This window comes from Mobula hypostoma, chromosome 1 (genome assembly GCF_963921235.1).
Source record: "Mobula hypostoma chromosome 1, sMobHyp1.1, whole genome shotgun sequence".
Lineage (NCBI taxonomy): Eukaryota > Metazoa > Chordata > Chondrichthyes > Myliobatiformes > Myliobatidae > Mobula > Mobula hypostoma.
In genome coordinates this window covers 256,217,876-256,239,199 of record NC_086097.1, presented here as the reverse complement: position 1 = coordinate 256,239,199, position 21,324 = coordinate 256,217,876, and the positions used below count along the sequence as shown (strand labels likewise).

Here is a 21,324-nt window from a genome sequence, read left to right as displayed (position 1 = left end):
TTTCTCCTTGGAGCGACGGAGGATGAGAGGTGACCTGATAGAGGTGTATAAGATGATGAGAAGCATTGATCATGTGGATAGTCAGAGGCTTTTTCCCAGGGCTGAAGTGGCTATCACGAGAGGGCACCGTTTTATGATGGGTATAGATAGAGTGAATGCAAGCAGGCTTTTTCCACTGAGGCAAGGGGAGAAAAAAACCAGAGGACATGGGTTAAGGGTGAGGGGGGAAAAGTTTAAAGGGAACATTAGGAGGGGACTTCTTCACACAGAGAGTGGTGGGAGTATGGACTGAGCTGCCAGACGAGGTGGTAAATGCGGGTTCTTTTTTAACATTTAAGAATAAATTGGACAGATACATGGATGGGAGGTGTATGGAGGGATATGGTCCGTGTGCAGGTCAGTGGGACTAGGCAGAAAATGGTTCGACACAACCAAGAAGGGCCAAAAGGCCTGTTTCTGTTCTGTAGTTTCTATGGTTTCTATGGTTTTAAGGTGCTGGGAAGCAGGTACAGAGGAGATGTCGGGATAAGATTTTTACACAGAGAGTAGTGAGTGCGTGGAATGGGCTGCCAGTGACTGTGGTGGAGGCGGATAGAATAAGGTCTTTTAAGAGGCTCCTGGATAGGTACATGGAGCTCAGTGAAATAGAGGGCTATGGGTAACCCTAGGTAATTTCTAAAGTAAGTACATGTTCGGGACAACATTGTGAGCCAAAGGGCCTTTATTGTGCTGTAGGTTTTCTATGTTTCTCTACCGGTGATAATTAACCTTATTCTGATTCTTAAAAAAGCAATATGAAGAGAAAAGATGATGTGTGAGGGTGAAAGTTGCCAATGATATAAAGCAGGATACCAAAAGTTTTTTCCAGTTATATAAAAAGTAATAGGGAAGTGAGAATTGATATTGGACCTCTGGAAACTGATGCTGGTGAGGTAGTAACGGGGGACAAAGACATGGCAGATGAACTTCATGGATACTTATGAATCAGGTTTATTATCACCGGCATGTGACATGAAATGTGATGTGAAATTTGCATCGGTCTTCATTGTGGAAGACACTAACAGTGTGCCAGAAGTCTGTGAATGTCAGGGAGCAGGAGCGGGTGCTATTACTATTAGAAAGGAAAAAGTGCAAGGCAAATTGAACCATAGAACCATAGAACCATAGAAACTACAGCACAGAAACAGGCCCTTTGGCCCTTCTTGGCTGTGCTGAACCATTTTCTGCCTAGTCCCACTGACCTGCACACAGACCATATCCCTCCATACACCTCCCATCCATGTATCTGTCCAATTTATTCTTAAATGTTAAAAAAGAAACCGCATTTACCACCTCGTCTGGCAGCTCATTCCATACTCCCACCACTCTCTGTGTGAAGAAGCCCCCCCTAATGTTCCCTTTAAACTTTTCTCCCCTCACCTTTAACCCATGTCCTCTGGTTTTTTTCTCCCCTTGCCTCAGTGGAAAAAGCCTGCTTGCATTCACTCTATACCCATCATAATTTTATATACCTCTATCAAATCTCCCCTCATTCTTCTACGCTCCAGGGAATAAAGTCCTAACCTATTCAACCTTTCTCTGTAACTGAATTTCTCAAGTCCTGGCAACATCCTTGTAAACCTTCTCTGCACTCTTTCAACCTTATTTATATCCTTCCTGTAATATGGTGACCAAAACTGAACACAATACTCCAGATTCGGCCTCACCAATGCCTTATACAACCTCATCATAACATTCCAGCTCTTATACTCAATACTTCGATTAATAAAGGCCAATGTACCAAAAGCTCTCTTTATGACCCTATCTACCTGTGACAACACTTCTAGGGAATTTTGTATCTGTATTCCCAGATCCCTCTGTTCCACTGCACTCCTCAGTGCCTTACCATTAACCCTGTATGTTCTACGTTGGTTTATCCTTCCAATGTGCAATACCTCACACGTCTGTATTAAACTCCAACTGCCATTTTTCAGCCCGTTTCCAGCTGGTCCAAGTCCCTCTGCAGGCTCTGAAAACCTTCCTCACTGTCTACTACACCTCCAATCTTTGTATCATCAGCAAACTTGCTGATCCAATTTACCACATTATCATCCAGATCATTGATATAGATGACAAATAACAATGGACCCAGCACTGATCCCTGTGGCACACCACTAGTCACAGGCCTCCACTCAGAGAAGCAATTCTCTACCACCACTCTCTGGCTTCTTCCATCGAGCCAATGTCTAATCCAATTTACCACCTCTCCATGTATACCTAGCGACTGAATTTTCCTAACTAACCTCCCATGTGGGACCTTGTCAAAGGCCTTACTGAAGTCCATGTAGACAATATCCACTGCCTTCCCTTCATCCACTTTCCTGGTAACCTCCTCGAAAAACTCCGACAGATTGGTCAAACATGACCTACCACACACAAAGCCATGTTGACTCTCTCTAATAAGCCCCTGTCTATCCAAATGCTTGTAGATTCTGTCTCTTAGTACTCCCTCCAATAACTTACCTACTACTGATGTTAAACTCACTGGCCTATAATTTCCCGGATTACTTTTCGATCCTTTTTTAAACAACGGAACAACATGAGCCACTCTCCAATCCTCCGGCACTTTACCCTTAGCGACATTTTAAATATTTCTGCTAGGGCCCCCACAATTTCAACACTAGTCTCCTTCAAGGTCTGAGGGAACACTCTGTCAGGTCCCGGGGATTTATCCACTTTAATTTTCCTCAAGACAGCAAGCACCTCCTCCTTTTCAATCTGTACAGTTTCCATGGTCTCACTACTTGATTCCCTCAATTCCATAGATTTCATACCAGCTTCCTTAGTAAATACAGACGCAAAAAACCTATTTAAGATCTCCCCCATTTCCTTTGGTTTCGCACAAAGCCGACCACTCTGATCTTCTAGAGGACCAATTTTATCCCTTACAATCCTTTTGCTCTTAATATACTTGTAAAATCTGTTTGGATTATCCTTCACTTTGACTGCCAAGGCAACCTCATGTCTTCTTTTTGTCCTCCTGATTTCTTTCTTAAGTATTTTCTTGCACTTCTTATACTCCTCAAGCACCTGATTTACCCCCTGTTTCCTATACATTTCATACAACTCCCTCTTCTTTATCAGAGTTGCAATATCCCTTGAGAACCAAGGTTCCTTATTCCTATTCAATTTGCCTTTAATCCTGACAGGAACATACAAACTCTGCACTCTCAAAATTTCCCCTTTGAAGGCTTCCCACCTACCAATCACATCTTTGCCAGAGAACAACCTGTCCCAATCCACGCTTTTTAGATCCTTTCTCATTTCTTCAGATTTGGCCTTCTTCCAGTTCAGAACCTCAACCCTAGGACCAGATCTATCCTTGTCCATGATCAAATTGAAACTAATGGTGTTATGATCACTGGAACCAAAGTGCTCCCTACACAGACTTCTGTCACTTGCCCTAATTCGTTTCCTAACAGGAGATCCAATATTGCATCCCCTCTAGTTTGTCCCTCTATAGACTGATTTAGAAAACTTTCCTGAGCACCTTTTACAAACTCTAAACCATCTAGACCTCTAACAGTATGGGAGTCCCAATCAATGTATGGAAAATTAAAATCCCCTACCACCACAACTTTGTTTCCTGCAGTTGCCTGCTATCTCTCTGCAGATTTGCTCTTCCAAGTCTCGTTGACTATTGGGTGGTCTGTAATACAATCCCACTAATGTGGCCATACCTTTCCTGTTTCTCAGCTCCACCCATAAGGACTCAGTAGACAAGCCCTCTAATCTGTCCTGCCTGAGCACTGCTGTAATATTTTCCCTAACAAGCAATGCTACTCCCCCACCTTTCATTCCTCTGCCTCGATCACATCTGAAACATCGGAACCTGGAATATTAAGCTGCCAGTCCTGCCTCTCCTGTAGCCAAGTTTCACTAATTGCTACAACATCATAATTCCACGTGTCAATCCACGCCCTCAACTCATCCGCCTTCCCTGCAATACTCCTAGCATTGAAATATATACACCTCAGAAGATTTTTACCACCACTCACAACCTTTCTATCAGCGGATTTGCTTAAACTTTCAATATCATTTATTTTCACCCCAGCCACACTGTCAGCTCTGGCACTCTGGTTCCCATTCCCCTGCAAATCTCGTTTAAAGTCTCCCCAATAGCACTAACAAACCTCCCTGAAAGGATATTGGTCCCCCTGTGGTTCAAGTGTAACCCGTCTCTCTTGTACAGGTCCACCTGCCCCAGAAGAGGTCCCAATGATCCTGAAATCTGAAACCCTGCCCCCTACACCAGTTCCTCAGCCACTTGTTCCTCCTCCAGAGCATCCTATTCCTACCCTCACTGGCACCTAGCACAGGTAGCAATCCTGAGATTACCACCCTTGAGGTCCTGCTTTTCACCTTCCTACCAAGCTCTCTATACTCACTCTCCAGGACCTCTTCACTCTTCCTTGCTATGTCATTGGTATGGTCTTAAATTGAATGGTCTTAATGTGGCTAAGTCACCTGGGCAAGATGGACTACACCCCAGAGTCCTGTGAGAGGTTGCTGAAGAGATGACAGATGTATTGGTCTTGACCTTGCAAGAATCACTTGATTCTGGCATGGCCATGGAGATCTGGAAGATTGCAAATGTTACTCCACTCTTTAAGAAGGGAGAAACAGAAAAGAAAGGAAATTATTGGCCAGTTACCCTAGCCTCATTGGTTGGGGAAATGTTGGAGTGTATTATTAAGGATGGGGTTTCAAGGTACTTCGAGACTAATGAAAAATAAGTCAAAGTCAGCATAAATCATAAATAACTCTCTGTAACAGGGGTTGGCAACCTTTTTGCCTCTGTGGGCCGGATCATGTATTAATGACTGCACAGTGGGCCAGATAAATGCCATAAAAAAACTTGAAAAATGGGAATTATCCATTTAAATACATTTAGTTATGTTTTGCCTCAAATTAATGAATAACGCATGCTAGAAAATCATTTGTGCTTCAGGTTGCCTACCCATGCTCTATAATAAAAACAGTAATGTTAGAAAGACTATGGGAAGGACCTTTTAAAGTGGTGATTCCCCAGAACATTGCTGGGATGAAACCTGTCAATTGAGAGAAGGCAGGATAGGCTGTCTGTCTTTCTTTGAGTGGAGAAAAATGAGAGGGTCCTGATATTGGTACATATAATTAAGATGAGGGCCTCCTTCAATCAGAGTTGACCATGGAGGTTGCATCCTTGCTGTTTAGATACGCAAGCCTGGTATAATATGGAGAGCAAGCTGTTGCCCATGCAGCAATCTCCTCCTCTCCATGCATCTGATGAACCCAAAGGAATGGCAGAGACTATACAATTTGGTACCAGCAGTGTTAAACTTCATTTTGACATCACAAACACGAGGAATTCTGCAGATGCTGGAAATTCAAGCAACACACATCAAAGTTGCTGGTGAACGCAGCAGGCCAGGCAGCATCTCTAGGAAGAGGTACAGTCGACGTTTCAGGCCGAGACCCTTCGTCAGGAACTTCATTTCGACATGATTGCTATCATCTTCAACAGATTCTATTTCTAGACTTTGAAATCTTTTCCTTACTTCAATTGTAAATTTTTATCTTACGTTTTCTTCTTTTAATAATTGCGAGTAGTCACCGGATTGTTCAGGTTTTTGCTTCTTTAGTTTTTTAAGTTGTACTTTTACATGACATGTTATTGGGTTATGGTCACTATTACACTCTGAACCTGGATACGTTTTGAATTGAGTCACTGAGTTTCTAAATCTTTAGTTTATAGTAATAAAGTCAATTTGATTTCTGGTGCTATCACCTGGACTTTTCCAGGTCCACAAGCGTCTTGGATGGTTTTTAAAGTCGGTATTCATAATGACCTGATTATTCATCTTGCACCATTCTACCCATTTCTCGCCTCTTTCATTTCTTTCCCCTAGTCCAAGTTTTCCTATGATATTTCCATCAGCACCTGATTAGTTCCAAGGGTTTGGACAGAGCAGAGTTTGTTAAGTGTGTCCAGGACGGATTCCTGTCACAGTATGTTGACAGGCCGACTAGGGGGGAATGCCATACTAGAGCTAGTATTAGGTAACGAACAGGGTCAGGTCACAGATCTCTCAGTGGGTGAGCATCTGGGGGACAGTGACGACCATTCCCTGGCCTTCAGCATTATCATGGAAAAGGATTAGAATCAGAGAGGACGGGAAAATTTTTAATTGGGGAAGGGCAAATTATGAGGCTATAAGGCTAGAACTTGTGGGTGTGAATTGGGATAATGTTTTTGCAGGGAAATGTGCTATGGACATGTGGTCGATGTTTAGAGATCTCTTGCAGGATGTTAGGGATAAATTTGTCCCGGTGAGGAAGATAAAGAATGGTAGGGTGAAGGAACCATGGGTGACAAGTGAGGTGGGAAATCTAGTCAGGTAGAAGAAGGCAGCATACATGAGGTTTAGGAAGCAAGGATCAGATGGGTCTATCGAGGAATATGGGACAGCAAGAAAGGAGTTTAAGAAGGGGCTGAAAAGAGCAAGGAGGGGGCGGAGCTGCGGCTTTTAGGTCCGGAGATACCAGCCGCTACACGGAATCCAGGCGTGAACTCCGAAAAGCGGCGCTAAGAGGCAATATCGAGCCAAGTTGGAAGCCCAGGCTAACCAAAGGGATGCCAGTAGACTATGGCAGGGTCTAAATGAGATCACTGGGTGCAAAGAAAAGGCTGGGAATATCAATAACTGTGGCGCTTCTCTTCCTGTCGTACTTAACGTATTCTACGCAAGATTCGAACAGAAGAGGAGCGTCCCACTCCCTCCAGATGAACCGGATCTGGTGCCATCAAGATTCATCATCACCGAGGAGGACGTTAGAAGGGCCTTCCTGAACATAAATCCAAGAACGGCGACGGGCCCAGATGGCATCCCGGGACGGGTTCTCTGGGCCTGTGCAAGTGAACTAGCTAGAGTATTTGCTGACATCTTCAACTGCTCCTTGCTTCAGTCTAAGATCCCCTCATGTTTTAAGAAGGCAATGATAATCCCAGTGCCGAAAAAGAGCGAGGTGGCATGCCTGAATGACTATCAACCTGTGGCTCTGACATCAATTGCTATGAAGTGTTTCGAGAGATTGGTTATGGCACACATCAACCTCGACGCTTTGCAATTCACCTACCGGAGCAACAGGACAACGGCAGATGCCATCTCTCTGGCCCTACATTCCTCCTTAGAACACCTGGAGAATAAAGACGCATACGTAAGGCTCCTTTTCATTGACCACAGCTCTGCCTTTAATACCATCATTCCAAATAAACTGATTCCTAAGCTTCGAAACCTGGGCCTTAGCATTCAGATCTGCAGCTGGATCTTCAACTTCCTCACGGACAGGACCCAGGCTGTAAAAATAGGGGACAAGCTCTCCTCTACAATCAGTCTGAGCACCGGTGCCCCACAAGGCTGTGTACTCAGCCCCCTGCTGTACTCACTGTACACCTATGATTGTGTAGCCAAGTTTCCATCAAACTCAATATATAAATCAATACATGTCCACAGATCCCTCAAAGTTGCCTCACAGGTGGATAGGGTAGTTAAGAAAGCTTATGGGTTGTTAGCTTTCATAAGTCGAGGGATAGAGTTTAACAGTTGCGATGTAATGATGCAGCTCTATAAAACTCTGGTAAGGCCACACTTGGAGTACTGTGTCCAGTTCTGTGCCTCACTATAGGAAGGATGTGGAAGCCTTGAGAAGCACAGGTGAGAAGACAGCTGAAACGTCTCAACCCAAGCAAGGCTGCAGGACCGGATGGTGTCAGTACCAGGGTGCTCAAAGCCTGTGCCCCTCAGCTATGTGGAGTACTTCGCCATGTATTCAACATGAGCCTGAGGCTCCGGAGGGTTCCTGTACTGTGGAAGGCGTCCTGCCTCATCCCTGTGCCGAAGACGCCGCGTCCCAGCGGCCTCAATGACTACAGACCGGTGGCATTGACCTCCCACATCATGAAGACCCTGGAGAGACTTGTTCTGGAGCTGCTCCGGCCTATGGTCAGGCCACACTTAGATCCCCTCCAGTTCGCCCACCAGCCCCGACTAGGAGTTGAGGATGCCATCATCTACCTGCTGAATCGTGTCCACGCCCACCTGGACAAGCTAGCGAGCACTGTGAGGGTCATGTTTTTTTGACTTCTCCAGTGCGTTCAACACCATCCGCCCTGCTCTGCTGGGGGAGAAGCTGACAGCGATGCAGGTGGATGCTTCCCTGGTATCATGGATTCTTGATTACCTGACTGGCAGACCACAGTACATGTGCTTGCAACACTGTGTGTCCGACAGAGTGATCAGCAGCACTGGGGCTCCACAGGGGACTGTCTTGTCTCCCTTTCTCTTCACCATTTACACCCCGGACTTCAACTACTGCACAGAGTCTTGTCATCTTCAGAAGTTTTTGGATGACTCTGCCGTAGTTGGATGGATCAGCAAGGGAGATGAGGCTGAGGACAGGGCTACGGTAGGAAACTTTGTCACTTGGTGTGAGCAGAATTATCTGCAGCTTAATGTGAAAAAGACTAAGGAGCTGGTGGTAGACCTGAGGAGAGCTAAGGTACCGGTGACCCCTGTTTCCATCCAGGGGGTCAGTGTGGACATGGTGGAGGATTACAGATACCTGGGGATACGAATTGACAATAAACTGGACTGGTCAAAGAACACTGAGGCTGTCTGCAAGAAGGGTCAGAGCCGGCTCTATTTCCTGAGGAGACTGAGGTCCTTTAACATCTGCTGGACGATGCTGAGGATATTCTACGAGTCTGTGGTGGCCAGTGCTATCATGTTTGCTGTTGTGTGCTGGGGCAGCAGGCTGAGGGTAGCAGACACCAACAGAATCAACAAACTCATTCGTAAGGCCAGTGATGTTGTGGGGATGGAACTGGACTCTCTGATGGTGGTGTCTGAAAAGAGGATGCTGTCCAAGTTGCATGCCATCTTGGACAATGTCTCCCATCCAATACATAATGTACTGGTTGGGCACAGGAGTACATTCAGCCAGAGTCTCATTCCACCGTGATGCAGCACAGGGCGTCATAGGAAGTCATTCCTGCCTGTGGCCATCAAACTTTACAACTCCTCCCTTGGAGGATCAGACACCCTGAGCCAATAGGCTGGTCCTGGATTTATTTCATAATTTACTGGCATAATTTACATATTACCATTTAACTATTTATGGTTCTATTACTATTTATTATTTATGGTGCAACTGTAATGAAAACCATTTTCCCCCGGGATCAATAAAGTATGACTATGACATTGGAAACAGTACAGAGGAGATTTACCAGGATGCTGTCTGGTTTAGAGAGTATGCATTATGATCAGAGATTAAGGGAACTAGGGCTTTACTCTTTGGAGAGAAGGAGAATGAGAGGAGACATGATAGAGGTGTACAAGATAATAAGAGGAATAGATAGAGTGGATAGCCAGCGCCTCTTCCCCAGGGCACCACTGCTCAATAAAAGAGGACATGGCTTTAAGGTAAGGGGTGGGAAGTTCAAGGGGGATATTAGAGGAAGGTTTTTCACTCAGAGTGGTTGATGCGTGGAATGCACTGCCCGAGTCAGTGGTGGAGGCAGATACACTAGTGAAGTTTAAGGGACTACTAGACAGGTATATGGAGGAATTTAAGGTGGGGGCTTATATGGGAGGCAGAATTTGAGGGTCAGCACAACATTGTGGGCCGAAGGGCCTGTACTGTGCTGTACTATTCTATGTTCTATAAGTTTGCTGATGACACAACAATTGTTGGCCGTATCTTGGGTAATGATGAGTTTGAGTACAGAGAGGAAATTAAGAACCTGGTGGCATGGTGCGAAGACAATAACCTATCCCTCAGTGTCAGCAAGACGAAGGAATTGGTTGTTGACTTCAGAAGGAGTAGTGGACTGCACAACCCAATTTACATTGGTGGTGCGCAAGTGGAACAGGTCAAAAGCTTTAAGTTCCTCAGGGTCAATATCACAAATGACCTGACTTGATCCAACCAAGTAGAGTTCACTGCCAAGAAGGCCCACCAGCGCCTTTACTTCTTGAGAAAACTAAAGAAATTTAGCCTGTCCCCTAAAACCCTCACTAATTTTTATAGATGCACCGTAGAAAGCATTCTTCTCGGGTGCATCACAACCTGGTATGGAAGTTGTCCTGTCCAGGACCGAAAGAAGCTGCAGAAGATCGTGAACGTGGCGCAGCACATCACAGAAACCAATCTTCGGTCTGTGGACTCACTTTACACCGCACGCTGTCGGAGAAGTGCTGCTAGGATAATCAAGGACACAACCCACCCAGCCAACAGACTTTTCATCCCTCTTCCCTCTGAGAGAAGGTTCAGGAGCTTGATGACTCATATGGCCAGATTTGGAAACAGCTTCTTTCTCATTGTGATAAGAATGCTGAATGGATCCTGACCCGGATCTGGGCCGTACCCTCCAACTATCCGGACCTTCCTCTCAGATTTTTTGCACTACCTTACTTCCCATTTTTGTATTTTCTATTTATGAGTTATAATTTAAATTTTTAATATTTACTAATTTTAACTATTTTTAATATTTAATATTTGTAATCCGGGAGTGAGAAGCGCAGATTCAAATATCGTTGTGATGATTGTACGTGTGAATTTGCCCCTTCTCTTGCCAGTAAAAACAGTTCCATCAAGCTTAGTAGCTCAGCCACACGCGAAGGCCATGAGCTGGACTTGGTTGTCAACAGCTATTTGAGGCCCACGCCTTTGGGAGTATTTAATAGGTAGTGGGAGCTTGTCCCCATACCACTCCCCTGTCTATGAAACATAGAAACATAGATAATAGGTGCCAAGCAGGCCATTCGGCCCTTCGAGCCTGCACCACCATTCAGTATGATCATGGCTGATCATCCAACTCAGAACCCTGTACCAGCCTTCCCTCCATACCCCCTGATCCCTTTAGCCACAAGGGCCATATCTAACTCCCTCTTAAATATAGCCAATGAACTGGCCTCAACTGTTTCCTGTGGCAGAGAATTCCACAGATTCACCACTCTCTGTGTGAAGAAGTTTTTCCTAATTTCGGCCCTAAAAGGCTTCCCCTTTATCCTCAAACTGTGACCCCTCATTCTGGACTTCCCCAACATCGGGATCAATCTTCCTGCATCTAGCCTGTCCAATCCCTTTAGGATTTTATACGTTTCAATAAGATCCCCCATCAATCTTCTAAATTCCAACGAATATAAGCCTAGTCGATCCAGTCTTTCATCTATGAAAGTCCTGCCATCCCAGGAATCAATCTGGTGAACCTTCTTTGTACTTCCTCTATGGTAAGGATGTCTTTCCTCAGATTAGGGGACCAAAACTGCACACAGTATTCCAGGTGTGGTCTCACCGAGGCCTTGTACAACTGCAGTAGTACCTCCCTGCTCCTGTACTCGAATCCTCTTGCTATGAATGCCAGCATACCATTTGCCTTTTTCACCGCCTGCTGTACCTGCATGCCCACTTTCAATGACTGGTGTATAATGACACCCAGGTCTCGTTGCACCTCCCCTTTTCCTAATCGGCCACCATTCAGATAATAATCTGTTTTCCTGTTTTTGCCACCAAAGTGGATAACCGCACATTTATCCACGTTAAATTGCATCTGCCATGTATTTGCCCACTCAACTAACCTATCCAAGTCAACATGCATCCTCTTAGCATCCTCCTCACAGCTAACACTGCCGCCCAGCTTCGAGTCATCCACAAACTTGCATTTAATTCCCTCATCTAAATCATTAATATATATTGTAAACAACTGGGGTCCCGGCACTGAGCCTTGCGGTACCCCACTAGACACTGCCTGCCTTTCTGAAAAGGTCCCGTTTATTCCCACTCTTTGCTTCCTGTCTGCCAACCAATTCTCTATCCACATCAATACCTTACCCCTAATACCGTGTGCTTTAAGTTTGCACACTAATCTCGTGTGGGACCTTGTCAAAAGCCTTTTGAAAATCCAAATATACCACATTCACTGGTTCTCCCCTATCCACTCTACTAGTTACATCCTCATAAAATTCTATGAGATTCGTCAGACATGATTTTCCTTTCACAAATCCATGCTGACTTTGTCCGATGATTTCACCGCTTTCCAAATGTGCTGTTGTCACATCTTTGATAACTGACTCTAGCATTTTCCTCACCACCGACGTTAGGCTAACCGGTCTATAATTCCCCGGTTTCTCTCTCCCTCCTTTTTTAAAAAGTGGGGTTACATTAGCCACCCTCCTATCCTCAGGAACTAGTCCAGAATCTAAAGAGTTTTGAAAAATGATCACTAATGCAGCCACTATTTCTTGGGCTACTTCCTTAAGTACTCTGGGATGTAGACCATCTGGCCCTGGGGATTTATCTACCTTTAATCCCTTCAATTTACCTAACACCACTTCCCTACTAACATGTATTTCCCTCAGTTCCTCCATCTCACTGGACCCTCTTAAGATGACAATCTTAAGGAACACATAATTATGAAAGGCATAAATGAAGTAAAACTTTTCCTTGAGATGCCTAAAGCTTGAGCAGATAAGTTTAGGGTGATGAGAAGGAGTCTTAGAGGAGATAAAAGGAAGAAGTTTCTCAGCCAAACTGTTGTTGAAATCCAGAATGCAGACTTGACGATATAGTTAGAGACTCTCAGAATGTCAGAAACATAGAAAACATAGAAAACCTACAGCACAATACAGGCCCTTCGGCCCGCAAAGTTGTGCTGAGCACGTCCCTACCTTAGAAATTACTAGGGTTACCATAGCCCTCTATTTTTCTAAGCTCCATGTACCTATCCAAAAGTCTCTTAAAAGACCCTATTGAATCTGCCTCCACCACCGTTGCCAGCGGCCCATTCCACGCACTCACTACTCTCTGCATAAAAAAACTTACCCTTGACAACTCCTCTGTACCTACTGCCAAGCACCTTAAATCTGTGCCCACTTGTGGCAGACATTTCAGTCCTGGGAAAAAGCCTCTGACTATCCACATCATCAATGCCTCTCATCATCTTACACACGTCTGTCAGGTCACCTCTCATCCTCTGTCGCTCCAAGGAGAAAAGGCTGAGTTCGCTCAACCTATTCTCATAAGGCATGCTCCTCAATCCAGGCAACATCCTTGTAAATCTCCTCTGCACCCTTTCTATGGTTTCCACATCCTTCCTGTAGTGAGGCGACCAGTACTCTAAGTGGGGTCTAACCAGGGTCCTATATTTCAGCTGCAACATTACCTGTTGGTGAAGTATCTAGTAGAGTGTAGAATAGCCAAAGTGTGGAAGGCTGTGCTGGACAAAGGGGTTGGTATAAATGGGTAATTGATGCCTGGCAAATATGTGAGGGGTCCATTCTCTGATGCTTGATTCTACTCTATTCTTGGTTGGTGCAACTGTAACAAAACCCAATTTCCCTCAGGATCAATAAAGTATGACTATGACTTAATTCCTCGAAGCTGGTCTATTATGTTTTGAATTAATTGACTTTATTGCAATATTTTTCTCTATAGCCACTCTATGGGTTGCTCCAAGCCAAACTGGAGCTCATCACACATGCTTATTTTGAGGAAAAAGATTTTTCACAGATTTCTATCTTAAAGGTGAGCAAATTAATGTTCTTTTTATTCTCAGTCGAAACCTTGCAAGAAAGAGGGATAGTCTTCCTTTGCACACTGCACAGAGTTTGTGTTGGAATGTAGTATTGCCTTCATGCAACAAAACTGCAGTTTTATCATCAGAATAGTGCTAGAAGCCTGAAGTGACCCTGTCACTCACCCTTCACCGGGCCCCTGACCAATCAAGCACACTTCACCAGTCCCCGGCCCCATCGAGCACCCTTCGGTGGTTGCTGGGCCTGTTAGATGCCCGCTGCCCACTCCCTTGCTTGTCCCTTCATTGGGTCTGCTGCAGGCCCTTCACTGGCTGCTGGCACCATATCTCACCCCTCATTGGGTGAAAAAGTTTTCCCTCATGTTCCTTAAACTTTTCAACTTTCATCCTTAACCCATCATCTTGTTGTCATCCAACCCATAGAAACATAGAAAATAGGTGCAGGAGTAGGCCATTTGGCCCTTCGAGCCTGCATCGCCATTTGTTATGATCATGGCTGATCATCCAACTCAGAACCCCGCCCCAGCTTTCCCTTCATACCCCCTGATCCCCGTAGCCACAAGGGCCATATCTAACTCCCTCTTAAATATAGCCAATGAACTGGCCTCAACTGTTTCCTGTGGCAGAGAATTCCACAGATTCACCACTCTCTGTGTGAAGAAGTTTTTCCTAATCTCGGTCCTAAAAGGCTTCCCCTTTATCCTCAAACTGTGACCCCTTGTTCTGGACTTCCCCAACATCGGGAACAATCTTCCTGCATCTAGCCTGTCCAATCCCTTTCGGATTTTATACGTTTCAATCAGATCCCCCCTCAATCTTCTAAATTCCAACGAGTACAAGCCCAGTTCATCCAGTCTTTCTTCATATGAAAGTCCTGCCATCCCAGGAATCAATCTGGTGAACCTTGTTTGTACTCCCTCTATGGCAAGGATGTCTTTCCTCAGATTAGGGGACCAAATCTTTCAGCTGATTTATTAATTTCTTCATGACGGCCTTGAACTCCCATGTGTTTTACCCACAATATCAATCATGGGACTCTTGTTACAATGTATTTTACAGGAAAGTATTGATAGTTCAGTCTGAATATGTGACTGATTCATAGATTGTGTACATTTTGTATTCATTATGTTTATGTATAAAGTTTTGGAATCAAGAAGTTGCAAATGCTAGAAATCTGAAATAAAAACAAAATGATGAAAAGGCTCAGTAGATAAAGCAGAATCTGTCAAAGGGAAATGAGATGAATATTTCAGGTTGAAGACATTATTCAACCTGATGGAAAGACTGAGTAGATAAAGCAGGATAAGATTTATGAAAGTGAAATGAAATGAATGTCTCAGGTTGAAGGTAGAATGTTCATAGGACTTTATAAGCCAATGTTGACCTCAATGCACGTTTTTCGAGGTTTCACTGTCGTGATTTCCCTTGTCTTTGTCCACTTAAATGCAGCAAAGCTTATAACTATATTTAATTTCTAATGTGCATTGAGTAGATTCTTTTAAGTATAAATATCCTTTGAAATGATGTAAAATACGTAATATTTCACTGGAAATCTGTGTTAAAAGTTGCCCCTCATGTTTCCATTAACTCCCTGCCCCGTGACTTTAAACCTATGCCTCTTGATTCGCCAATTCTAAGGCAAAAGACTAGCATTGACCCCATTAAAGCCTCTCAGAATTATACCTCTGTAAGATCACCCACCCTTCAGTCTCCAATGCCCTAATGCATGGATTCTCATTTTTTTTTATGCCATGGATCAATACTATTAAGTAAGAGTTCATGGAACCCAGGTTGGGAACCCCTATTCTAATCTATAATGTCCCAGTCTGCTCAACCTCTCTCCATAACACAGTCCCTCAGATCCACCCTCATAAATTTTCTCCCAATAATTAATGACATCTTTCCTTTGTAGGTGACCAAAATTGAATAGAATTTTCCAAATACGGTCTCACCGAGGTCTTGTACAAAGAGTCTTTATAAGTTAAATGTCATTCCGTGGTTGAGTGGGAAGGAGAAACATAGAAAACCTACAGCACAATACAGGCTCTTCAGCCCTCAAAGTTGTGCCAAACATGTCCCTACCTTAGAAATTGCTAGACTTACCGATAGCCCTCTATTTTTCTAAGCTACAAGCAAAGCTACACATTCCGGATGGAGTTTGACATCGTCTGCCTTAATTTATTGGGTATCTTGGAACCTTTTAAAATGTGAATACCAGAACCTCCCAGTATTTCAGGTATCGTCATATACCCACTCTGCCAATTAGCAGTGAATTGGATGATCTGCCATTTGGTCTGCCTCCATTAAACTTTGAATTGGGCAGATTAGATACACCTGACTATTGAAAAGCATAAATTTCACTTGCAGCAGGTTTTTAGAATCAGAATCAAATTTATTATCAGTGTCATATGATTGAACTTTGTTGTTTTGTAAAAAAAAATCTATATATCACAAAAGTAAATAGTTCAAAATGAAGGAATAATGAGATAGTATTCAAAAGGAGTTAGCTCCACCTTGCTTGTGTTAAAATTCTGCACTTAAGATCTGTCTTTGTGACTCAAGTGGTGAATTTTGTTACATTGCACTTAAGTAATAAGACATTTCGTACATTAAGCAAAGCAAAATGAAACATGAATTTGACATTAGAGTGCACAAGTTGGTTTGAATGCTTTTAACTTGTTTTTTTTAAATGATTAAACTAGGAACTCTATGAACACATGAACAACTCTTTAGGAGGAAATGCATTAGAAGGATCTCAGGCTTATTTGAGTAAGTAAGCACAGATCACATTATTAACACTGGAAGAAACAACAATATATTTTGTTACCTCTGAAGCATTCTCGAGCAGCATACCCAGGGTGTTCAAAGTAAGTCTATTATAGAAGTATATATATGTCACCGTGTACAACCCTAATAAAATCAACAAAAGACTGCACCCAACAGGATGGACAAACAACTTGAGTATGCCCTCAAGAAAATGAATCTCAGGATTGTATATGGTGACATGTATGTACGTTGATAACAAATTTACTTTGAAAGACAACAAACTGCAAATACAAAATAATAATAATAAGAAATAAATAAGTAATAAATATCAAGAATGTGAGATGAAAGATGAAGGTGAGTAAGTGCACCCATGGAAAGGAATAAACAGTAGATATTTTAGGCTGAGACCCTGCATCAGGAAATTCCAGCATCTGCTGAGTCTCTTGTGTCTACTAAAAGCAGATGGAGTTCAACCCAGATAAGGGTGAAATGGTTCATTTAGGTAGGTCAAATTTAAAGACAGAATATAATATTAATGGTAAGACTTTTGACAGTGTGGAGGATCAGTGAGATCTTGGGGTCCATGTCCATAGGACACTGAAAGCTGCTGTGCAGGTTGACAGTGTTGTTAAGAAGGCATATGGTGTGTTAGAAACATAGAAAACCTGCAGCACAATACAGGCCTTTTGGCCCACAATGTTGTGCCGAACATGTACTTACTCAGAAATTATTTCCTAGGGTTACCCATAGCCCTCTATTTTTCTAAGCTCCATGTACCTGTCCAGGAGTCTCTTAAAAGACCCTATCATATCCACCTCCACCACCGTTGCCAGCAGCCCATTCCTCGCGCTCACCACTCTCTGCGTTAAAAAAAAACTTACCCCTGACATTTCCTCTGTACCTACTTCCAAGCACCTTAAAACTGTACTGTCCCGTGTTAGCCATTTTAGCCCTGGGAAAAAGCCTCTGACTATCCACATCATCAATGCCTCTCATCATTTTATACGCCTCTATCAAGTCACCTCTCATCTTCCACCGCTCCAAGGAGAAAAGGGCGACTTCTAGACAGGTATATTGAGGAATTTAAGGTGGGGGGCTATATGAGAGGCAGGGTTTAAGGGTCGGCACAACATTGTGGGCCGAAGGGCCTACCTGTGCTATACTGTTCTATGTTCTATTCTCATAAAACATGCTCCCCAATCCAGGCAACATCCTTGAATTTTTCGGTTTTTTTTTCATCGGTGTTCAGAGATGCGGGACTCTGCAGGCGTGTGACATCGGGCAGTAAAGCGCAGAAGATTTAAAAGGAACAGAGCCTTTTACAGCAGGCAGCGTAGTTTGCGGGCTGCGGAGTGAGCCGGGAGCAGAGTGAAGGCTTGAGGGCTTCGGCTTAACGGGCTTAGGCGGAAATGGGTGAGGGGAAGAGGGTTTGGTATTCATTTTTGTTGTTATTTGAAGAGAGGGGAAGGATGAGTGTGAGGCCAGCTTGTTGTTCTCAGTGCGGGATGTGGGAGGTCATGGAGTCTGCAAGCCTCCTGGGTGTCCACATCTGCGCCAGGTGCGCCGAGATGCAGCTCCTAAGGGACCGCGTTAGGGAACTGGAGCTACAACTTGATGACCTTTGTCTGGTCAGGGAGAGTGAGGAGTTGATAGAGAGGAGTTCCAAGCAGGTGGTCACTCCGGGGCCACGGGAGACAGACAAGTGGGTCACGGCTAGGAGGGGGAAGAGGAAGAGTCAGGTAATAGAGAGTACCCCAGTGGCTGTGCCCCTTGACAATAGGTACTCCTGTTTGAGTACTGTTGGGGGGGAACAGCTTACCTGGGGGAAGCGACAGTGGCCGTGCCTCTGGCACAGAGTCCAGCCCTGTTGCTCAGAAGGGTAGGGAAAGGAAGAGGAGGGCAGTTGTAATAGGGGACTCAATAGTAAGGGGGTCAGATAGGCAATTCTGTGGACGCAGTCCAGAGATCCGGATGGTAGTTTGCCTCCCTGGTGCCAGTGTCCGGGATATTTCTAATCGAGTCCAAGATATCCTGAAGTGGGAAGGAGAGGAGCCAGAGGTCATGGTACATATAGGTACCAATGACATGGGTAGGAAAAGGGAAGAGGTCCTAAAAGGAGAATATAGGGAGTTAGGAAGGGAGTTGAGAAAAAGGACCGCAAAAGTAGTAATCTCGGGATTACTGCCTGTGCTACGCAACAGTGAGAGTAGGAATGCAATGAGGTGGAGGCTAAATGCATGGCTCAGGGATTGGAGCAGGGTGCAGGGATTAAAGTTTTTGGATCATTGGGACCTCTTTTGGCTCAGGTGTGACCTGTACAAAAAGGACGTGCTACACTTGAATCCTCAGGGGAACCAATATCCTGGCAGGGAAATTTGCGAGGGCTACTGAGGTGACTTTAAACTAGAATGGTTGGGGGGTGGGAATCAAATTAAAGAGACTAGGAGAGAGGTTAGTTCACAAATAGAGAAAGCTAGTAGACAGTGTGTGAGGGAGGATAGGCAGGGGACAGAGATCAGGAGCACTCAGACCAAAGATGTAGGGGACAAGGACGAAAAAGATAACAAAGTTGTTTGCTCCATTAAGGATAAAAAGAGAGTAAAAGGTGGAGAGTTTCTTAAATGCATCTATTTTAATGCTAGGAGCATTGTAAGAAAGGTGGATGAGCTTAGAGCATGGATTGATACCTGAATATATGATGTTGTAGCTGTTAGTGAAACGTGGTTACAGGACGGGTGTGATTGGCAACTAAATATTCCTGGATTTCGTTGCTTCAGGTGTGATAGAATAGGAGGGGCAAGAGGAGGAAGTGTTGCATTGCTTGTCAGAGAAAATATAACAGCAGTCCTCTGGCAGGATAGATTAGTGGACTTGCCCAGGGAGGCTATTTGGGTGGAATTGAGGAATAGGAAAGGTGTAGTGACGCTTATAGGGGTGTATTATAGACCACCTAATGGGGACCGAGAACTGGAGGAGAAAATTTGTAAGGAGATAGCAGATATTTGTAGTAAGCACTAAGTTGTGATTGTGGGAGATTTTAATTTTCCACACATGGACTGGGAAGCCCATTCTGTAAAAGGGCTGGATGGTTTGGAGTTTGTGAAATGTGTGCAAGATAGTTTTTTTGCAGCAATACATGGAGGTACCAACTAGAGAAGGGGCAGTGTTAGATCTCCTGTTAGGGAATGAGATAGGGCAGGTGACAGAGGTATGTGTTGGGGAGCACTTCGGGTCTAGTGATCACAGTAGCATTAGTTTCAATATAATTATGGAGAAGGATAGGACTGGACCCAGAGTTGAGATATTTGATTGGAGAAAGGCTAACTTTGAGGAGATGCGAAAGGATTTAGAAGGAGTGGATTGGGACAATTTGTTTTATGGGAAGGATGTAATAGAGAAATGGAGGTCATTTAAAGGTGAAATTTTGAGGGTACAGGATCTTTATGTTCCTATTAGGTTGAAAGGAAAGAAGGAAAGGTTAAAAGTTTGAGAGAGCCATGGTTTTCAAAGGATATAGGAAACTTGGTTCGGAAAAAGAGAGGGATTTGCAATAAATATAGACAGCTTGGAGTTAATGAGGAATATGCTCGAGGAATATAAAGAATGTAAAAGGAATCTGAAGGAAGAAATTAGAAAATTAGAAAAGCTAAAAGAAGATAGGAGGCAGCTTTAGCAAGTAAGGTGAAAATAAATCCAAAGGGTTTCTACAGTTATGTTAATAGCAAAAGGATAGTGAGGGATAAAATTGGTCCCATAGAGAATCAGAGTGGACGGCCATGTGCGGAGCCAAAAGAGATGGGGGAGATTTTGAACAATTTCTTCGGTATTCACTAAGGAGAAGGATATTGAATTGTGTAAGGTAAAGGAAACAAGAAGGGTAGTTGTGAAAAGTATGACGATTAAAGAAGAGGAAGTACTGGCACTTTTAAGGAATATAAAAGTGGATAAGTCTCCGGGTCTGGACAAGATATTCCCCAGGACCTTGAGGGAAGTTAGTGTGGAAATAGCAGGGGCTCTGACGGAAATATTTCAAATGTCATTAGATCCTCATATGCCGGAGGATTGGCATATTGTTCATGTGGTTCCATTGTTTAAAAAGGGTTCTAAGAGTAAACCAAGCAATTATCGGCCTGTGAGTTTGACGTCAGTGGTGGGTAAATTGATGGAAAGTATTCTTAGAGATGGTATATATAATTATCTGGATACACAGGGTCTGATTAGGAACAACCAACATGGATTTGTGCATGGAAGGTCATGTTTGACAAATCTTATTGAATTTTTTGGTAAGGTTACTAGGAAAGTTGACGAGGTTAAAGTGGTGGATGTTGTCTATATGGATTTCAGCAAGGCCTTTGACAAGGTTCCACACGGAAGGTTAGTTAGGAAGGTTCAATCGTTAGGCATTAATATCGAAGTAGTAAAATGGATTCAGCAGTGTCTGGATGGGCGATGCCAAAGAGTAGTGGTAGATAACCGTGTGTCAGATTGGAGGACGGTGTGTAGCGGTGTGCCTCAGGGATCTGTACTGGGTCCAATGTTGTTTGTCATATATGTTAATGATCTGGATGATGGGGTGGTAAATTAGATTAGTAAGTATGCAGATGATACTAAGATAGGTGGCGTTGTGGATACTGAAGTAGGTTTTCAAAGCTTGCAGAGAGATTTAGGCCAGTTAGAAGAGTGGGCTGAAAGATGGCAGATGGAGTTTAATGCTGATAAATGTGAGGTGCTACATTTTGGTAGGGCTAATCAAAATAGGACATACATGGTAAATGGTAGGGCACTGAAGAATGCTGTTGAACAGAGAGATCTAGGAATAATGGTGCATAGTTCCCTGAAGGTGGAATCTCATGTGGATAGGGTGGTGAAGAAAGCTTTTGGCATGTTGGCCTTTTTTAATCAGAGCATTCAGTATAGGAGTTGGGATGTAATGTTGAAATTGT

The 21,324-nt window shown here is 43.8% G+C and overlaps 1 protein-coding gene across 2 annotated transcripts in view; it reads left to right on the top strand.

The window, feature by feature from the left end:
• The window catches only part of avl9 (AVL9 homolog (S. cerevisiase)), a 319,342-nt gene that overhangs the window by 81,178 nt on the left and 216,840 nt on the right, over positions 1–21,324 (top strand). For both annotated transcript variants that reach the window (XR_010020391.1, XM_063067522.1), the window contains exons 5-6: positions 13,516–13,605; positions 16,318–16,384. Coding sequence is in view for 1 of the 2 variants with exons in the window: in XM_063067522.1 (XP_062923592.1) it covers positions 13,516–13,605; positions 16,318–16,384 (157 nt within the window). In the remaining variant the exon portion in view is untranslated. The remainder of the gene's footprint in view (positions 1–13,515; positions 13,606–16,317; positions 16,385–21,324) is intronic.